This window comes from Pogona vitticeps, chromosome 1 (assembly GCF_051106095.1).
Source record: "Pogona vitticeps strain Pit_001003342236 chromosome 1, PviZW2.1, whole genome shotgun sequence".
NCBI lineage: Eukaryota > Metazoa > Chordata > Lepidosauria > Squamata > Agamidae > Pogona > Pogona vitticeps.
In genome coordinates, this window is record NC_135783.1 from 129080456 (window position 1) to 129101875 (window position 21420).

The following is a 21420-nucleotide window of genomic DNA, read 5'->3' on the forward strand; positions in this document are numbered from 1 at the left end:
TTTATGGTTGATTGTAAAGCCGATGGGCTGTTTAAAATGCTGCATGGTGTTTAGGGTAAAAGTCAGTTTCCCAAAGATCTCCATAACATACAAACACATATACACAATCCACAAAAACATAATAGTCTGCTGTAATTCATCAGAGTTGTTTCTATTTTATACTGATTTTTATCTTTCCTTTTTGTCCATGCAGAGGTGATCTGGTGCTAAACTCATTCTATTTTTTTAATAAAAATACCGTACTTCAAGGCAACTAGGGGGAAACATTGCAGAGGTGAGTGTTCCTGCTATCCAAAACATCAGGCCTAGCTCAGTATGTCATCAGAATGCAATCCACAGTCATGCTCCACTCCTTTCGGAGAATGAACCAACTGATCATGCGGGCAAAATACAATGTGAGTTCCTTTGGCTTTAAAAAAAGTAGAAGTCCCCAACAACAAGGAATAACTTCTGCATCTGAAGCAAAAAGGGTCAGGCTGATTTACATGGCAAAGGGCCTTTGTAGTGTATGATCAGTTAAGATAAATTTGAATTCATCCCTTCCACTTCTGAGCAAATCTTGTAGTATTTGCTAGTGTAGTAATAGCCTAACACAGGTAATTTTGAAAATAATCCCACTAAGATTCTGATGGCACACAAAGTTATGGTTGCACCAAAATTCACTGAGGAAAATATGCAGACAAGTTAATTAGAAGACAAAATATTATTAGAAAAACTGCATGAATTCTACAGTTTGTATTCGAACAAGCTTGAAATGAGCCTCTTAACACAGGCAGACTAAACATCCTGTCATCCTTTTAAGCAGGATAATCTTGCTGCATTAAAGCTAAAATATATTAAAGAGTAAAATAATATGATAACAGCTGTGCAGAAGACATTTTGTTGGAAGAGGGGAATAAGACTGTATATATGATTCCTTTTGTTGCTTAAAAAGTTGCAGAGCTTGGAAAATCAGTCATAAAAGAAACAGGTTACTCTTCCTGCCTTAAATTTTATGACTTTATGACTTAAATGCAGTAGTAAGTTGCAAACAGAGTTGTCCTACTGAAGCAATGGAATTACATAGGTGTTAATGCACCAAGCCCCTACTCTACTCTAGTGCAATTTACTAAAGAATTTCAGCAAATGTGTTCATATTGTTTCCCTGCCCTTCTCTAATGAGTACTATGTTCTACGAAATCTCAACTCCTTCCAAACTGCCTAAGTAAAGGTAAAGGTTCCCCTTGACATTTTCAGTCCAGTCGTGTCCAACTTTAGGGGGCAGTGCTCATCCCGCTTTTCAAGCTGTAGAGCCAGCGCCTGTCTGAAGACAGTTTTCCGTTGTCAAGTGGCCAGCGTGACTAGGGAACGCCGTTTTACCTTCCCACCGAGATGGTACCTATTTATCTACTCACATCTGCATGCTTTTGAACTGCTAGGTTGGCGGGAGCTGGAACAAGCGACAGGCTCTCACTCCGTCGCGTGGATTCAATCTTACGACTGCTGGTCTTCTGACCCTACAGCACGGGCTTCCGCGGTTTAGCCCACAGCGCCACCACGCCCCTTTCCAAACTGCCTACTGGATTTCAATTCATCACATTCAATAAACACAGACACCTTCAAATTTTTCTCTTCTTTGAGCTTGTGCTACACTAGCCTATTTATATAAATCCAGGTGTCAATACTGAAAGGATATTAAGTATTAATGTGGTACCACTAATCATTAGGTTTAAATCATGTATTCCCTATGGTAGTAAGCAAACGACAGGTGCATTTTACTTAAGGAAACAAAAAAAAATGTTATTTACAGTCTTGGGAAGTTTTTTTCCTCCTTAACTCAGAACACAAATTCTCTCAACTATTACTGTATTTTCTAGCTGCACCCTCTAATGTTCAGTACGTGTCTCTTTCAGCCTCCCTCCTGCTATAACATTCCAAACCCTGCCTCCCCTTCCATCCTCTAGCTAATCTTCATCCAGAAGCAAATAAAACATCTGACAAGCCTGCCACACTTGTCAAGCATGCCACACAAACATCCTGAACACACCGATTAATCATGCCACACATCCCTGAAACTATACTTACCGTATAATTACACTATACCATAACACTGTGAAGTAACATGGCTTGCGATCATTGTTATTCAGGAGTACTGAATAAATACATTAGTCATATACTACTGTCACCATTATTTTTCTATTTTTATCGGGGGGGACAATTAAAATGGCTAACCCACTTCAAAATGATACTTTTACAATGTGTAAATGTTACTTAATGTGCAAAAAAACATAATGTTTCTAGTGTTCCCCATTACTTTTTTAAAGTAGGAATACCTCTTGATTGTTAAAAAAAAGTAGTGTGTGCCAAGTAGTATCACCATCTCTATTACATAAAAATAGCAAATATTGTACCATTCTAAGGAACCAAGACTGTGTTAACAGAAGAAAACTATTAATTGAGAATCAACCTTGCAGAAACATACAGAAAAAGAAAGAACAGCCCCCCTGCCTCTACCTGCACAACAGAAGCAACGGGTCTGCACAGAAGGCAATTGACCAGAAGGCAATTGCTACCCAAGGCATCAGCGTCTAACCATCACAAGTCCGCAGCGACCGGAAGAATGCAGTCACCTTGGCCTTTCATCACAGATTTCCATTACATCACTGCTTTCAGGAATACAACCCCATCATCATCAGCCAGCAAACTGAATGCTAAGAGATTATGGGACACAGGCAGAAAGAGCAAGCCACCTCAGGTTCCATGAAGAGGCAGCAGATTTTTAGATATTAATTTATTATTGCTGTGTTTTTACTGCCAGGAGAATGGTGTTTATGGGATCTTCTGAAGGAATTCTTTGTTTGGCCTTGAGACAATAAAACACACTCCTCTGCTTTGGGCAACAAAACCTTTTGGCCTGAACCTGATGGGAGTTAAAGCCCCAAACACATGAAGAGACCCAGATTAGAAGACTATTGCAACGCAATAGGAGGGGCATGTTCCATATGATTAGCTTGCTTTCACCCACCAAACCAACATTATCTACTGATAATACAGCAAGGCTAGCAAAATAACTCCACCAAGTGAGCAATTATTAGACTTGGGGGAAGTGTAAGCTCAGTCATTAAGAAGCTTATTTCTGGAATCTTTGTGCTCACATTGTTCTGATACGAAGGTGTGAAATGTTCAATAGAGTTACTCAGCTCAGCAGCCTGTTCAATAGATTTATTCCGATTACTCAATAAAGATACCACAGGTTGTTCTGCTATCCTCTTACCTCTCCTTCAGGTACTGTTAAAAAAACAAGAAACAAAGTAAAACCACCATAAGGTCACTTTCCAGTTACTTGCTTTTCTTGCCTCTCTCAATAACCAAGACACAGAACTGAAGGTAGCCAGAAATAAAACCTACTAATATATTTACGAAGGCTTTCACGGCCGGGATCTAATGGTTGTTCTGGGTTTTTCGGGCTCTTTGGCCGTGTTCTGAAGGTTGTTCTTCCTGACGTTTCGCCAGTCTCTGTGGCCGGCATCTTCAGAGGACAGCAACCTGTACTCCGGTTGCTGTCCTCTGAAGATGCCGGCCACAAAGACTGGCGAAACGTCAGGAAGAACAACCTTCAGAACACGGCCAAAGAGCCCGAAAAACCTACTAACTTAATCAGAGAACTGTAGAACAAAGCTTCAAGCTCTTGCTTTCTTTCTCTCTTCTCTTCCCAAAAGGAAGGTTTTCGAGGGAGTTTCACGTTACACAGGTGGTCTGCCTCTGCCTTAGAGACTCTTAGAGAAACTATTTCCCCTGTTCAGTGGTCTTCTTTCTCCAAATCTACTTGAGGTTCCACTATTCCCAGGTTTTCCACCTCTGACAGGTGGGACTCTTCCCCTAGTTCTTCCACCATGTTACCTCAACTCTCTTCTTCCTCTCTTCTGGCCTACCCAGTTCTAAGCCTTTTGTGATGTGTCTCAGCTACTTCACCCTTTGGGGCAGCAGCCTTCTCAGCATTTCCCCCCCTCTACCTTCCTTATGTGTCACGTTGTGTAATTCTGTTAAATATAGCAGATAAAGGGAAGAGGGCCAGCAGGATGGAAAGATTTAATAGGTCACATATAATCAAACCATGTTTCCCCACCACCACCACCACTCTATTTTCCTTTTCTTCTCTCTTTATTTCCTTTTCTCTTTTGATTACAAGCTGGCTGAAAGTGGCAGTAATAGGGCCTTTGGCCTTCTCCACCATTAAACACTGGAAGAAGAAGGATGGAAGCACAGGTAATGGTGCAAAACTTGTTCCTGTTATCATACTGATACAGAACATTCCAGAAAAAAAAATAAAACAGAAAAATAATAGGGGGAGATGACCCAGTGATGCGCTCTGAGCAGAGGAGTGCCAGTGAGGGGTCATCCCAAATTCTCAGCACTCAACCCTAAACACATTTTGCTAACCATTATCTGCAGATAAGAAACAAGTGAAATAAGAGCTACAGCAGATACTCATGGCGATTGAGAACCTTAATGTTAAAACTAGTACCATGAATTATGCCTGGAAACTAACAGGCATCCAGTGCATCCCAGAAAGGAATATAGTCTTCATAACCTCCACATGCTAAAGGTATGACACAAAATTCTGCAACATACGGAAAGCCTGAATCATTTTCAAAAGCAGCCTCACATAGCAGAGATCCAATGAAATTACCAAAACATGGCTGATGGTAACAACACGTACATTCAAGAGAAAGGATGTAATCCATCTATTAGCATCAGGATATGAAATGCATTGCTTCTCACAGCCATTACCTGAACATAAAATGGTGGTGGGGAGCCCTGAAACTCATCCTAGTTACAAACTCAACTCTTTGAAAAGCATGAACCTGTGTAGTGCAGGAACAGCCACTATGCTAAAATCATCATAACTGCTGGATAGCTCAGTGGTTTAAGTACCTGACTGTGGAGCCAGAGGTTGGGAGTTTGATTCCTTACTGTGCCTCCTTGACAAGGGCTGGACTTGGTGATCCATAGTGTCTCTTCCAACTTTGCAGTTCTAAGATTATTATCAACGCTTTTGCCTTTTTCATCTACCAAAACATACCAGATTGTGGTGGCCATTTAGAAATGCACCACCCAGTACATGCCCAGTCTTGCCTGCCTTCAGCTAAGAAGAGCCAGGCCTTCTTAGTACTGTAGTGTACAGGAATCACTAGGAATTGCTGCAGCTCCAAGACAGAGCAAATGTGTTTTATGCAGAACACACTGGATTCAAAGCCTAGCAATTCCAGGCAGGCCTAGAAAAGAATCTAACATGAAATCTTGGGAGAGCTACTGTCAGAGCTGGCAATATTGGGGCAGAGGGACCAAGGATCTGACTCAGCATAAGGCAGTTTTTAATGTGCAGTCTGCAATGAACCTAATTAACAGTGTGTCTATTTTGCTTATAAAGACACAAATATAGAACATTTGGTTTAAATTATAACAGAGTATATCACAGAACCACTTTAAAAAAGCATTGTAACAAGAGTGAAAGAGAAGTGGGACAAGAACCTTAAGAACAAAGGTTTGACCTAATATGCTATCTTGAATCTCCAGTTTGAGTGAATTGCTTTACGGATTGTATGCACTTTAGGAGATGGTTTCATCATCTCCTAATGCAGAAAACAATGACACAACCAATATATTTGCCTTAGCAACTCCCATATAACTTCAGTGAGTATAACTGATAAGTGCTGCTGATAAGACTTAAAATATTCTTATTTGTACAGTATTATGACTTGTATAAATACATTCCAGTTTGAACAGCAGAGTGAAAGTAACTTTCCAAAGAAGAATTATGGCAGCTGTTGAGGGTTAATATCAAGAATCAAGAAACCATCCCTTCAGATTCCATCTGTGTTACAAACTCATAAGGTGGTCTTAAGCATGCCATTATTCTCAGTTCCCCATCTGGAAAGTAAGAATAATACTGATGTAGATTGCAGCATTACTGTAAAGTAATCCACGCAATCTCCTCAAATGTATAAAATTATTAAACATTATTTTGAAGGTCCATTTAAACATGTGTTTACATAAGGCCATTTATATTCTATCAATTTGGAAGGGGGTTTCTGTCACAGAAAAAGCTGGGAACTATTTAAATAAAGTTAAGCAAATTTGATTTTAGGGAGAAAGGGGTAAACATATTCTCAACACTGTTAACAACAACTGAGTAACAGCTGAATAATTAACAGAAATTAGAGTGAGGTGTGTGTGCGTGGGCTTCTATACACACACACACACACACACACACACAAATAGAGAAAGATGAATATATCTTTCTCATGAATTTATGAATAAAATGCTTACTTGTTGAATAACTTGGACTGACTCCCCCCCCCCCGCATACATCTGTAAGAGGCTGAAAAGCTAAACAAGTACGCAACAGAAAAAGAAACATGCTTTCTAACCACTGGACAGGGGGAGTATATTGTTAAGAGTCACTTAACTCTCAGAGGGCCACATTAATTAGGAAGCAAGTTTGCCTGTGATCAAAAAGCTCTCAACATTTCCCAGCCTGGAAGATAATTCTTCAATTCAGTAATTGAACAACAACAACAACACCCTAAATGGGCAACAATTCGTGGAGCAGGATGGAGGAGGGATGGCGGCAGTACCCATACTGTGTACATTTTCAAAAAATCGGGTTAGTTGTTGTTGTTTTTAACAAGTAATTTCCCCTTCAGACCCAGCTCAGCATCCTCCCCTGGGGCATACTTACTCCTTCCCTGGCGCCGACCCGCACACCCGCCAGCCTCCGCTGAAACAGCCTCTCCCCCCACAACCCCGGCCGCCGCTCAGCAGGTCCACTGGCGCGGGACGCTCCGGCCGCATTTCCCCATCAAAGGCCACGCCTGAGAAAGGCAGCTGCCCGGCGCCGCTCACCTGGAGCAGGTGCACTGGGGAGGGGCGCAGCTGGCTACCCCAGTGCCTGACGGCCAATGCTCACATAACCCCCCGCGCCAAGAAACGGAGCGCCCAAGGGGAACATGCTCCTCCCGAATATCCTATTTTTTTAAAAAAAATAATCTGAGAAATTCCACTTATATCCTAGAAGGGCCGACCGCCTAGGCCCCCTTTTGTACAGGCAAGGGCTTAGGACGCTCTTTCGGGGTCCTGCTTGGCGTCGTAAAGCAAGGAAGGGACGTTCACGACAGCCACTCAACTGGCTTTGGCGCGCCCGCCGCGGTGCTTTCTCTTCCTTTCTCTCTTTCTGTGTCTGTCTGTCTGTCTTTCTTTGCCGGGCTTAGCTGCCAACATGGCGTCTGGGGAAGTCAAGTCTGTTCTCTTCGTGTGCTTGGGTGAGTGGGGCTTGCGGGGAAGGACGGGGGGGGGAAGAGACTGGTTGAAAGGGGGCTCAGAGTGTCCCGGGAGAGAGAGAGGAAAGAAAGAAAGAAAGAAAGAAAGAAAGAAAGAAAGAAAGAAAGAAAGAAAGAAAAAGACGGCGCAGTTCTTGCTTCTCCCTCGTCCCTTGTTTCAAAAGGACCAGATTACTTACGTGGCGCTCCCCCCCCCGAGTATCCATCTAGGGTTGCTAACATGGCTGCTCTCCTCCCTTCTCCCACCTCCCTTTCTTCACTCATCCACCATTTCCCCTTTTCTTCTGCCCGATGCAGGAGCTTTAGCCTTTCGCTCTCAGGCAGCGGGTCTTTTTTTCCGACTGCCTGGACCGCATCTTTTGCCCTCCTCTCTGGCGGCAGCAGCAGCCGCCGTCCTTTGCCCTTTGTTGCCGTCGTTTGGGAGAAGGGGTTCATCTCCCACCTGAATTGGGAAGGGGGCGAATGTTTATCAGTCCCAGAGAAAGATGTGGGGGGGCAGTCTGGAGAAGATGCTGCTGCTTCCTCTGCCTGCCAGTATTTTGCCTTAGGCAGCTTGAGTCACCTTGTAGGACCAGTCAGATAGAAACACTCTGTGTTTAATTCTTCCCCTCCCCACTCCCCACCCCAACATCATCACTGGGAAATCTTGATTATTAATTCGGTGAAATCTCTCCTCTGGTTAATTTTGTGGTGCTTGTTGCTGCTGATTCTGGTAATAAAGTCAGGACTTGCAGGCATTCTGTTTTCATAGAAAGTGAAGTTGGAAGGGCCGTACAAGGCCATCAAGTCCAATCCCCTGTTCAGTGCAGGAATACAATCAAAGCAGATCTGCCAGGTGATTATCTCAGTTTTTCTTCAATGCCTCCAGTGTTGGAGCACTCACCAACTCCTGAGGTAACTGGTTCCACTGTTGTACTGCTCTAACAGTTAGGAAGTTTTTCCTGATATTCAAGTGAAACCTGGCTTCCTTTAACTTGAGCCCATTCTTGTGTGTCCTGCACTCTGGGATAATCGAGAAGAGACCCTGCCCCTTCTCTGTATGACAGCCTTTCAAATATTTGAAAAGTGCTATCATATCACCCCCTCAGTCTTCTTTTCTCAAGGCTAAACATGCCCAATTCTTTCAGCCTTTCCCCATAGGGCTGGGTTTCCATTGCCCTGATCATCCTTTTTGCCCTCCTCTGAACTTGTTCTAGTTTGTTAGCATCCTTCTTGAAGTTCCACCTTCTTGAAGCGTGGTGTCCAGAACTGGACAAAATACTCAAGGTGAGGCCTAAACAGTGCTGAATAGAGGGGGACTAGCACCTGCTCCCCACGTCCTGTTCCAAACTGATATAAAACAGACATTTCTTTTTAGTTTGGCTCTAAATTCAGTGGTTCCTCTAGGAAATTACTTTCCATCCTGAAGCAAATAGTGAAAGTCGATGTATTGGATCCCGTTCATGCAAATACGGTTTCCTGATTTTGTAGCCTTGTCTGTGAAAAATTATTCCTGGGTTCTAAGTCCCAAAACAATATGGACTGACTTGGATAAATGTCGTCTGCTCTTGTAAAGTATTTGTTTCTTACTCTATGTTTGTTTTGTTTATTGTTTAAAACTACAATTTCTTTGTACTGACAGTTCTTAGACCTTTAATACTACTATATTATTGCCATTATTTATTATGTTTTTATTCCATTTTTCCTCCAGTATGCTCAAGGCAATGTCCTGGGCTCATCCATTCACCACTTTAACCTCACAACAACTTTGTGGGGGCAGATGAATGTGTGTGGGAATGTGATCAGCCCATGCCCCTCAGTGACATCCTAGTCTAGTATTCTGACTACTGCACCACATTGTCTCTTAAAAGGCTGCATTCCAATTGAAATAATGGCAAAAGAACGCAGAGAGAATTTATTTTACAAAATGAGGTTTTCAAAACCAGTCTGTAGAGGAACAGATGCTGTGCTCTGCATATCAATAATAATTGCCCAATAAATGCTTCTTAGCATTGTTTACAAGGTAACCTACATAATTATAAATTGAACAGTTTACAACACTTAAAATACAACATCGTCATCTAGTTGTTTAGTTGTGTCTGACTCTTTGTGATCCCATGGACCAGAGCACGCCAGGCCTTCCTATCTTCCACTGCCTCCCAGAGTTGTGTCAAAGTCATGTTGGTTGAAGCAAAGACATCACCTTGCCAACAAAAGTCTGAATAGTCAAAGCTATGGTTTTCCTGTAGTGATGTATGGAAATGAGAGCTGGACCATAAAGAAAGCTGATGCCTTTGAATTGTGCTGGAGGAGGCTCTTGAGAGTCCCCTGGACTGCAAGGAGAACAAACCTATCAATTCTAAAGGAACTCAAACCTGAGTGCTCACTGGAAGGACAGATCCTGAAGCTGAGGCTCCCATACCTTGGCCATCTCATGAGAAGAGAAGACTCCTTGGAAAATACAATACAATTAAAAATAAAAATAAAAAAATTACAATAAAATTAGTAAAGTGGCAGATAGCAAAAACATTAACTGGCTTTGATCCCATTAATCAAAGAGCATAAGGCATGGTAAAACGACAGTTACAGCCGCCCAAATAAAATCCTTAGAATTATGACGTTTCCTTTAATAATAGAGCTTGTGGGATTCTCATGCAAAACAGCCTTTTAAGCTGTCACCCTTGAGTCCAACAACATACATGTGTTAGATGCAGGAATATAAGCAGGGCTTGGAATTGCATTTTAGCAGTTAATTTCTTATAAGTGAAAACATTCCTCCAGGAGATGATCATTCATCTAGGTCCAAACTTCGTTTAGACCACAAAGTCAGGAATTTAGCAGCCTTCTTGGGACAGATAGATGAAAAAGTGAGGTAGATCAAAGTGCCTTGTGGCACAATGGTTAAATTGCAGTAGTGTAACAAAGACTCTGCTCATGGCCTGTGTATCTGGGCTCAGATAGCTGGCTCTAGGTTGACTCAACCTTCCATCCTTCCAGAATCGGTAAACTGAGTACACAGCTTGCTGGGGGAACAACATGTAGCCTGCAGTTTAATCCCATGTGGAAGTGAATCTGTAGCTAGTAATTTTGACACCCAAAGGAAGCAGCACAAAATGTGTCCATAAAAAAGTTTTGTAATTCATAATGTGAAAATTATACAAGAGGTAAGTACAGCACCGAACACCTTGCCAGCATCTCCCCACAAAGGATCAGCAGCATTGTCAGAGCTACAGAGAAACAAATGAAATGTGTGTTTTATATTGCTTTTAATAACAATTACATACCATCAAATTCATTTCACCTACTGGCAACCATTTTCAGAGTTTTCTAGTGAATATACAGACATTGTTTACCATTCCCTTTTTCTGGGACTATGCAGCTTGCCCAAGGCCCCACAGGCTGATTCTTCTCCCAGGAGGCACAGTGGGGACATCAGTCTCCCAACCTCTGGCTCCACAGCCAGGCACCTAAACCACTGAGCTATCCAACCAGCTGTTAATTTTGTTTAACATGGCATCAATATTAATGAGATGACGTTATACTGCCCACACAATGCCAGAAACCTGGTCTATTGAGCTCTGAATAGACCTGGTGCCAACTACCTCAGTGGGGCTTAGTATACCAACCACCTTTCCTCTGCTCTTCTGTAGCAGCCTGGTCGACTGGCTGCATAACCTGCTGAAAATAGTTAATCCTGGAAGCCTGATCTACCACTGCCTTTTCATATGGTAGTAGATTTGGCTGCTGAACCAATCTCAGAAGTCTGGGGGGGAAGGTGCATGTGCTCTAAATTTGGTGCCCTATATGGCAAAGTGCCAGTTGTCCAGTGCCCCCATTACAGCCCTCTGGCAAATTGGCAAATACAAAGGGATGAATCCGCAATTTCTTATGTATATATCAATTTTTAAAAATCCATCCCCATGTTTAATCTGGAACAAAACACAGTATTCCATTTTGGCAGTTCATTCTCATCTCTGTTCTAAATTATGTTACTGCACATGTTTGATTTGTAACTATTCTATAAGTCTGATAAGGTGTACTGAAACCAAATATTCTTAAAAGCAAACTGCCACGGTCTTTGTACAAACATGACCTGCTTCTGAAGCCACTGCAGGTTATATGCTGTTGCAACATAAAAAGGTACATAAAGGTTGTATGAGCTAAACCAGAGTTGCTGGCTCGTTGACTTTTTGATGTTGACCAGTACTCATCTACACTAAGATTCCTTTATTTGTCTTTTCTCTAATAAGCGAGAGTTTGATGTTTGAAGTTCATTTATGGATCTAGGCTTGTTAGCAAGTAAGAGCACAGATTTAAAAATCTAGTTTGAATGCATTACTAAGCGTTTACGTTCTGGTAGACTTCCATCACTAAGTTGCAGGAAGAGCCAAATGAAAGCAGTTGGGCAGCATACTACAAGCACAATAATTATTTCTCAGCAGTTTGGGCAGTTGGTGCTAGTGTGGTCTGTATCTGGGCACCTGTAGCATGTTGAGGTGAGGTGGAGTGGGCACTAGATTGAAGTCATGATTTCTGGTGAGAATGGGGCTCTTAGAAAATATCTCTTATCTGTGAAATGCAGGAGAGTACATGTTACACTGAACTTTTGATTTTTAAATTGGTTTTGAAATATAACACTGGTCAAATATCTGTACCATCTGCTTTCTGTTTGTAATAGGAGCACTAGATATTCTTTACATAGCAGACCATAAGCTACTTAATACTTGAAGAATTATCTGTCTGTGAATCCCTTGTGCTCTGTACAGCAAGTAGCATACATTACATGTCAAAAAGGAAATGGAAAAAAAGTAATGGTGCTAAGGAACATAGAATGATGTTATGTTCTAAATTCATCATTGTGCTAGCACCCAGTGTCTAGCATAGTGGTTCCCAACCTTCGTTCCCCAAATGTTCCTGGACTAAAATTCCCAGAAGCCTTCACCACTAGCAGCTGTGCTGGTAGTGAACATACTTTGAATATGCCTTATAAAATTGCATGCTATTTCCCTGAAGATACATGTCCCCTTTCTGGAAGATTTAAAGCACCCCTCTCTTTTTTTAATTCCTCCCATAATAGCTGTGAACTTTTGTTGACTGTAATTCTCCATATGTTACATTGTACTATCTGCCTGGGAAACCTGTACCGTGCATGCTCAGTTTATAATAAAGTCACTGTTTTTCCCATTTGAAAGGCCTCTTTTGAAGATCAATATTTCAACTCCTGCAGTCTGAATTCTTTCCACATTTAAAAAAAAAACAGGTGGGACCAACCATTCTTTTTCAAGATAAGCAAGATTGGTATTTTCAGTTTATATGAACTATTTTAAATCGTGGTTCCTTCAGTGTTGTCTGTTTCTGAATGGGGGAACAGTTTTTCTTTTAAAGAAATCATAACTCAAAAACTGTTTGTCCAAACTTTCCCACATTTGGCACACAGCAAGAGCAGACAATTGTTATATTTATGCCCAAATTGGTGCTGATTCAAAGTTACACATTTTTGTTTGTGCTATTTCCATATCTAGAATTGCCTTGTAGAATGTTGATTGGTTATGCTGCACAATAACATAGCTGCACCATATTTACTGAGATTCATTGTGCTGTAAATTCATTTTCGGTCACGGGTATGCAGTTACTTCAGAGTTTGGAAGTATACCTTGAAGGCTATCGTATGTCTGACTTAGCAGTTCTGAGACTTGAAAGTCCAATGTACTTCAGTGACATAGGTAGCTTAAGCTGTTTATTTTGAGGGCATATGGAAAAGAAACTATATAAACAGAAGGCATCATAGCTTTTCTTTTTTATGAATGCTGCTCAATATGCCATTTTTATTTCTTAAGCAGTTAATTTTGATTTATATTTTATTTTATACATGTTCCTATTCCATTCTTTCAGTAAAATATGATCTGTCTACCATAGCACCATAAATTCCTTGTATGTTACACCATGGGATTCAGATCAGTGCCTCCTCACTAAAGCTCTGTTTGGTGAGAGGGCCTCTGACAAGAGTCGTGGAAAAAGACAGGCAAGCAAACAAAGAGAGAAACAGTGGGAGGCAGACTCAGTGAGCAGAGAGTTTATTAAGGTGACTGGCTCCCTTGAATCACAAGGTGACGCATTAGGGACCAGTAATCTACTCACAAGCAAGAAGAGTAAAAGCAGGGAGCCAATACAACTATAAAACTGCATGGGGTCGGGGAACCGGCTTGCTCTCCGATTGTCCCAATCTGTTCTTGTCAGAGAGTGAGCCAAGAACTAAGAATGAGAAGGAAGACAATTTGACTCACCCCCACCACTTTGGTTTAAGCCAGAGAGGCCTGCATTCCATCACTTGCACCTATCTGCATTGACTTTGTGACCACATGGAGTTTTCCAGTTAGGAATATATATGTTTGAAATTGTACCTTAGAGTAATTGGACTGAATCTTTATTTCTACAGGGAACATTTGCCGATCTCCCATAGCAGAAGCTGTTTTTAGAAAACTTGTAACTGACGAGAACATTGAAAACAAGGTAATTTTCATTTCAGTTACTGATGCCATCTTTTTTGTTAGTATCACATAAAAATTGTGTTTTGTTTTCCTGTAGTGGAGGATAGACAGTGCAGCAACATCCACATATGAAATAGGAAATCCTCCAGATTATCGAGGCCAGAATTGCATGAGGAAACATGGCGTTATCATGAATCATATTGCCAGGCAGGTACTGTACCCATCTTTCAGTAAATGTGCATATGCATTTATGTTCTTATTCACAGTGGATGATAGACAGCGCTGCTGTTTCTGACTGGAATGTGGGACGCTGTCCAGACGCAAGGGCTCTAAGCTGTCTGAGAAATCATGGCATTGAGGCGGCCCATAAAGCACGACAGGTAGAAAGAATCTGTTGAAATGTTTTTCAGAAAACTTGAAAGTGTATCATTTCCCCCACCAGTTAATAATGATTATGTTAGGTAAGTAAATGAACAAAATACGTGGCAGCCAGACTGGTGTTGGGTCTGAATAAATTTGACTACATCTCACCAGTTCTGGTTCACCTGTATTGACTTCTTGCCTTCTAGGCCAAGTTCAAGTGTATAGTTCTTGTATAGAAAGCCCTTAACAGTTTGGGGCCCCATTATACAGTATGTCAGAACGTCTCTCCCTCAGAACATCAGCCCATACCATCTGTTTTTCTCAGACTGTACTTCTTTGGGTTGTCACGCCGAGAGGCACAAAAAACAAAAAGACTCTCACCAAAAATAGTGCCTTCTCAGCCGTGGCCCCATCCTAATGGAATGGGCTCTTGGTAGAAGTGTGTCAGCCCCCCTCCCTCCTATCCTTTAAGAGGAGGCTGAAGATTGTCTTGTTACAAGAGCTCAGGATTTATCCCTAGGCAACTTCAGGATTCAAAGGGAGGGGGATGAGAAAGGGATGCCATACAAAGATATTCACAGAAAGGTCTCGGTTAAAAAACGTACAGTATGTGTAATTTAGTCATTCTTCGTAATTTTTTCTCATGTTCTTTAGTCAGGCTATGCCTAATGTCTTTATCTCTGTGACATTTGCAATGTACAAAGTATATATCACTTGTTGCATTCATAGTTTGCCATTCTTGAGCCCTCCAAAAGTTATAATTCTCCTTTAAAACGAGGGTAGTCCCTGTGCCTTGTTTTACCTCCAAAAGGGTTTTTATGTAAATAGGCATGAATTTCTGGTTTTGCTTTGGGGTGTAATGTTGCCACACTGGATTGGTGTGTAAGTGTGTGTTAATAAAGAATTGATCACTCAAACCTTTCCTGCTCAGGACTGTGATAACTGAAACGAAATACAAGGAGCCTTGTGCAATTTCCAGATTGCTTTATTATGACACATTCATATTTTTTCCATACATGCAGAGGACCCAAGCCTATTTACTGAAGATATAAATCATTTTAAGTTAAGAATATAAGAACTACTACAGGTTTACATTAAAAAAACCCGGGTTTTTAGATGCATGAACTTTTAAAACAGATTAAAATAAAAAATATATAAATTTCAAAAGCAGCTTCTTGTGTATCATAGAAACGCTTTTAAAGTTTTAGACTGCAATTCTATTTCTGCTTAAGAATCTAATGTCAACTTACAGTTGTGCAATTGTAACAGTAAAATTGTTACTTAGCAGTGTATTAATATTGCATGTAGATGACATGAATCTCAACTACTAAACTCTGTCCAAACATTTTTGTTGGGTCTTAGGTTACAAAAGATGATTTCTTGACGTTTGATTATATGCTGTGCATGGATGAAAGCAACCTCCGGTAAGTTGTGGGAAAATGTGCTTTTTGGTACCTGTTATTTAAAAAATGAAATGTGCCATGCTGGATTGAACCAAAGTCTTCTCTAGTGCAACATTCTGCTTGGTTATGGGAGCCTGCTGGCATGACCAATATTGCAATTGTATTCTTCGTTTCTCCTTCACCAGCAACTCATATAGTTGTGCTGCACCTGGCAGTAGAGATTATATGCAGCAGTCCTGATTGGTGGCCATCAGTGCTCCAACCTCCATTAATTTGTATCCCTTTTAAAGCCATCCAGGTAATCCTCACTACATCTTGTAGCATTGAATTCCACAGTTTCACTAGCCATTTCATGAGAATGCCCTTCCTTTTACCTGTCATAAATCTCCCACCACTCAGCTTTAGTGAGCTGACTCCAGATTCTAGTATTACAAGAGAAGAAAACAGCCTCTCTGCTTTCTCCACAGCATGCCTAATTTTGCATGTTATCCCTGGGTCTCTTCTTGCCTTCCTTTTTCTTGATAAACCAAATAATCCCAAACACTGTGTTTCCTCCTGTGGTTTGAATTTTAGAATTAAAGTGCTTATGTACTACATATGGTAGAAATTAACATCCTTAAAGCATATTCACACAATGCTTTCTTCTAGATCAATTTCTAAAAGTGATTGCGAGAAAGCAGACATGGTGGGGTTGTGTTTTTTCCATACCAGTAATCTACTCTTCCTGCATGAAAATAATGTCAGGATTATTTTACAACAAGAGAAGCTGCTAATGGAGACCCTGCCAGCATGCCCTGTTGCCCAACAGAATCACTGGGCTGTGATACTCCTTGTTTCACACTTAGGCCATAAAGGTTAAAGGCCAACAATGAAAATGATTAAAACCATTTAGCCTTTTGTCAGAGCCTCATTCCTATGTGTACGTGCTGTGAATTAGATAGTATCGTTGATGCAGTCTGTAAAGTCAGGACAGCCCACTGTTAAAGCTGGTTTTCTTTATGCCACACTGATGCTAAAGGGGAGGGAGAATGCCACACATAACCAGAAAATTGTCTGATCTTTATAATGCAGAGATCTGAAAAGAAAAAGCAACCAAATCAAAAACTGCAAAGCTAAGATTGAGCTCCTCGGTAGCTATGATCCACAGAAACAGCTTATTATTGAAGACCCATACTATGTAAGTATCCTAGACTGTTTAGCTCAACTCAAAATTATCACTGTATGATACCATAATGGCACCTGTTTACAACTTCAGTTGGTTAATTTGATCTTTCTTCTTTTTTCCCCATAGGGGAATGATGAAGATTTTGAAACTGTTTACCAGCAATGTCTTAGATGTTGTAAAGAGTTCTTACAGCAGCCTCATTAATGAAGTTCATTGTTTCTGAGAGCAAATAATATTTAGCAATTCTGTAAAATTATTAATTTAAAATCTTAATTGATATTAAATTGTAATATTGCATAAGTAAAATAGATTTCGTTTGAACATTTTTAGTCTCATATGGCCTCTATTATATGTATCATACATGATAAGTCATTTTAAAAATGATTATATGTACTGCACATGCAAGGAAAAAATGTCCGGCATTAAGAGAGAGAAAAAAGTGAATGATACAAAGTGTTCATGCTATATGTACTTTGTATAAGAATTTCTATATATATACTCTTAGCCATGGCATACTTGTGTGTTTTCCTGATACTGCTGTTTGAAAATAGAATTTCTAACCCTTAAGATCAATCTTAAAACTATATTTATGCATTGAAATGGCATCAAACATACCTGTATGATTTCATGTTTTATTTCATCATTTCAGGTACCAAAATGGTATATTTTATATCCATTCGTTGCTGTTTACAAGAATTATGTAAGAGTGTAAACCAGCAGATAAATAAATTATGCATTTTTGTCACAGTGATGCATTCTAGCTCTTTAGAGTAGCTGATGTGTCAATTTCACCATTCTCCATCAATATAGGAAATGCTTAAAATATGGTATTTGGTTGATAGATGAAGTATTTAGATAATTCATTTTTAGCTTGTAAAAAATACTGCCCCAATGGCTATTGACATAATGCTTTTAGAAGACTATAATTATTTGTTTGAAGTGCAGGAGGGTTGAGGACAGCTGAATATGTTCATTGTTCTCATCAGCTTCTTGCTACTACTCCATACTAACACAAGCAGAATAAATTGCATAAATGTGCTTAGATTATGTAAGGTATACAAACTATGAAAATCTTATTACTGTGGCACAGAACGTTCACTTTATGTTTTCAACACAATGCTGGTTACACTCTGTTGAAGACCAGAATGTTTTGAGTGCCAAAGGGTGGGATTAAAAGGTGAGTAACGCCCTCCGTGTTATTTATACCCCATCCTCAAATGTTTCAAGAACATTTTCTTTTCTCCTGTTTGGAGAAAATGTAGAAGCTGAATTTTCCAACTAAACTTCTTCAATTTACAGTTTTCAAGTTAGTTTGTATGGATAACAGCTATGGTTTTTGGATTGTTTTATGTTTTATGCTTTTGCCCCTGTATCTTTGCCACATCGCAGTGCTGCCCTTTCTGGCTATTTTAATGCAGAAACTAAGTTTTCTTCATGATGTTCTTCCTGCTCTGCCAAACTCATCCTTATGGTCGAGATGTTTTCAGCAGCACCAGTTACTGATACTCTTTCTATATCACTATATTGTTTTCAAGAAGTTTTCATGTTGTCCTTTAAATCTTTGTTTAAACCCAAAACTGGTGCATTTGGAAGGCTGTGTTTTGTCTCCTGTGGATCCCTTCACATCCCTTTACAGCCTCTGGACATTTTGGAGGGATTTCAGAGAGTGGCTGGAAAACCCCACAGACTGCACTTTGCCCCCCTCCTGCCCCCAGTGCTGAAGGGACCACCTGTCAGAATTCTGCCATTTCTGAATTCTGACGTGTGAAGCGTTACACAGGGAACCCAGATGGAATTTTTCTATGGAGTACAATGTCACTGCCTACACTGGTAGGTCTGGCTTACTAGGCGAAGCAAGGGTTTGATAATAAATCAAGTCCTTGTGCCAAAGTTAACGTATCTGGGCATGATAATATGTGATTCTGAGTTGATGCTGTCAGGTTGTTGTCTCTCATTTCCCTACCCATTTCTCTCCCTTGAAAAGCCCTTCCTTATTGCTGCTTGAAAATAGAAGCAAAGAAACCTTATTTTCCACTGAAACATGCAGCCATTACATATTGGAGAGCAGTGAAAGATGTAAGATGTATCTGCGAAAGGCTTCTGTTGAACTCCAAAGTGCCTCCGTGTAAAGGGTTGCTGGATATAACACATTAATGCATGTTGAAGGAAAGTGACGTGAATAATCGTTTTGTAAATAATGGGCGAGCGAGGCATTCCTGGTTATCTTCAATCCATGCAGTGTAATGCTGTACAGCTGGCTGTTTAAAAAACAAAACAGCGTATTATTTTTTAAAAAGCTGCTAAGATCTGTATCGTCTACCAAGTGGTATTAATAAATCGAAGTTGGACACATGAAGAGATGAACTTGCTATAATCCCTTGGGGCCTAGAATAATTCATGCTACTGTTTTGAGTATTCCTCAGTAAGCATAAACAATAGGATACTGAATTCTTCCCCTGCCTCCAGATGCACTGCAACAAACCCAGCCATGGCCTTTAGGAACAGCTTGCATGGCGTGGCCTTAGGAAAGAGTGAAGCTGCTATATTTTGCTGAGCAACATGAATAAGATTTCTCTTGAAGCTAATAGACAGGAATGTTGAAGCATGTCTGGCTAAAGACTGGTCTGGTAGAGGGAAGAAAATACAGATACCAGTAGGCATGGCAGGGGTAAAGATTCTGGAGGGGAGGATTTTTTTAAAAAAGATTAGATCCACATTTTGCTCCAGTTTCTCCTTAAGGACCAAGCCTCTGGGGTTTGCATTGCATCAGAGCTTGTTGTGTTAAGGAGGAGCTGTAGTTCAGTTCCAGAGCTTTTGAAAGCAAAAGGTTGCAGAATATGTAGGACAATAAAGTTGCCTCTACAGAATCATGGAGAACTGGCACTAGTCATTGTTGACAATATGGGGCTAGACTGAACAACTGTGTGACAATATAAAACAAAGTGCAAAAGGTTTATAGCTCTTGGCAGTGTCTTTCAATTTCCATTGATCTATCCAGTACTGCTGTAGGAATCTATTTCATATTTTAATAAAGACCTAAAACTAGTAATTAAAGATACTGTATATAAAGATATTGTAGCTATAGTAATTAAACTCCATGTCTGTGATGTGACAAATAAAGCAGTGCAAAGATCAGGTTATGTTTTCATTTCATGATATGGCCAGTTGCTTCTTAAATACATATTCAAAATAAATTATGCATAAAATACAGATACACATCTGAAACATGGGATGTTATTTTATGGCTGCTGTCACATTTCCAGGCAGAGAAAAACCTTGTAGTCTGACCTTGAAGGGTTATGGTTCTTGAATGTTTCATATAGTTAAGATTGCTTTCATTAACTGGGCCCCATGGCAACAGCATACACTCCTGATGGGGAAAAGATATGAACAAGGCTTGTCTTACCTTCATGGATTACATCTGCACAGTCAAACTGGTTAAATAGTTTGGTCTAGCAAGTCTTGACCAGCTGGTATAGCCAATCGTGTTTATGAAATGCCTATTTTATGCCGTTTAATGTGATTTGACGAACAATTTTTACATTTTTTTAATTTAAAATATTTTTACCCTGCCTTTCTCCTCAAAAAAAACCAAGGTAGCTATCACATTCTGATAGTATTAGTAAAGTCTCAAATGAGCATCTCTTGTTCCAATTTGGGAATAAATCCCTCTATTTTGCTTAGTCTGTGGTGCAGTGGGAACAATCTCATAACAAATGAATTATGTCGACCACCCGGAATGTGTGTCTTTTATCTGTGATGTCTCAGGATCTCATTTCTGCTTGTCTTGGACAGAACTAAGGTTGTGAAGAGGTACTGAAAAGCTAACAGTGCTGTCAGGAGTGGGAGTTTTTGCCTCATTCCTGGTAAATTGATGGGGAGCTTTAGCAAAGCCAGATCTGTGAGGCATACAGAAAGCATCTTGCCTTTGGAAAGGAAACTGGCTTACTCAGCAGTGCTTCAGAAGTAACTCAGATTTGTAGCTAAGAGTGATCAAATATGCCTATTATACAGTACTTGGATTTCCAGTGAGCTGTTGACAGTACTTTATCAAAGGTTCTTGTGTAAACTTACTCATGGGACAAAATAATAGGTGCTGCTCTATTAGTAACAGGTTGAAGTAAGGAAATGAATGGTTAGTTTTACAACAAGAGGAATGGCTTCAGTAGGGCTCCTGAGGAGTCTTTCTTTGGATCTGGCTTGTTTTATTTATAATTTATTTTCTTCTCCCACAGTGCTGAACCCTCAGAGACCCTCTTGGGGGTTACTCAGTGAAGTGATCAGTGATAGATGCAAAACATGCAAAAAGCTGCATAATTAATAATTTGAATAGTTTTGGGTTGTGACATATGGTACTGGCTTTATTACAGGGTTAAGCAGATTCATCAAGGATGGGCCTAGCAGCAGCTATTAACTATGATAATGAAAAACCTCTGTGACCACAGGCTGTATGCCATTGAATCCCATTACTTTGCTATTCAAAGCAAATGAGTTTTGCTGGCCAATGAGCTTTGCAGAAAGAGCTATGCACTTATTTGCCATATTTTTTTCCCTCTCCATTCCTCCAAGGAGCCCATGCGACCATTTGTGATTGGTTAGGCTGAGAGGTGGTGACTAGGCCAAAGTCGCCCAGTGACATTCATGGCCAAATGGAGATTTGTCTGATCTCATCCAACAGCACTCTTGGGTCATTCCCTCTCCCA

General features: G+C 40.4%; 2 protein-coding genes across 3 annotated transcripts in view; one reads left to right on the forward strand and one right to left on the reverse strand.

Moving 5' to 3' along the window:
* Positions 1-6879, reverse strand: part of SH3YL1 (SH3 and SYLF domain containing 1) — a 42921-nt gene extending 36042 nt beyond the window's left edge. Inside the window, exon 1 of the mRNA XM_020782623.3 lies at positions 6722-6879. Coding sequence (XP_020638282.1) covers position 6722 — 1 coding nt within the window. The 5' untranslated portion in view covers positions 6723-6879. The remainder of the gene's footprint in view (positions 1-6721) is intronic.
* Positions 6880-7096: 217 nt separating this feature from the next.
* ACP1 (acid phosphatase 1) lies at positions 7097-17464 on the forward strand. Of its 2 annotated transcripts, none has more exons than XM_020782626.3 (6): positions 7097-7301; positions 13735-13808; positions 14053-14166; positions 15512-15573; positions 16624-16729; positions 16844-17464. In XM_020782626.3, exons 1-6 carry the CDS (start codon positions 7259-7261, stop codon positions 16919-16921), a joined length of 477 nt encoding a protein of 158 aa, XP_020638285.2. In that variant the 5' UTR covers positions 7097-7258; the 3' UTR covers positions 16922-17464. The 2 variants fall into 2 exon arrangements, with proteins under 2 accessions (XP_020638285.2, XP_020638284.2); XM_020782625.3 differs by lacking the exon at positions 14053-14166 and adding an exon at positions 13884-13997 and having other exon boundaries at positions 7104-7301.
* The last annotated feature ends 3956 nt before the right edge of the window (positions 17465-21420 follow it).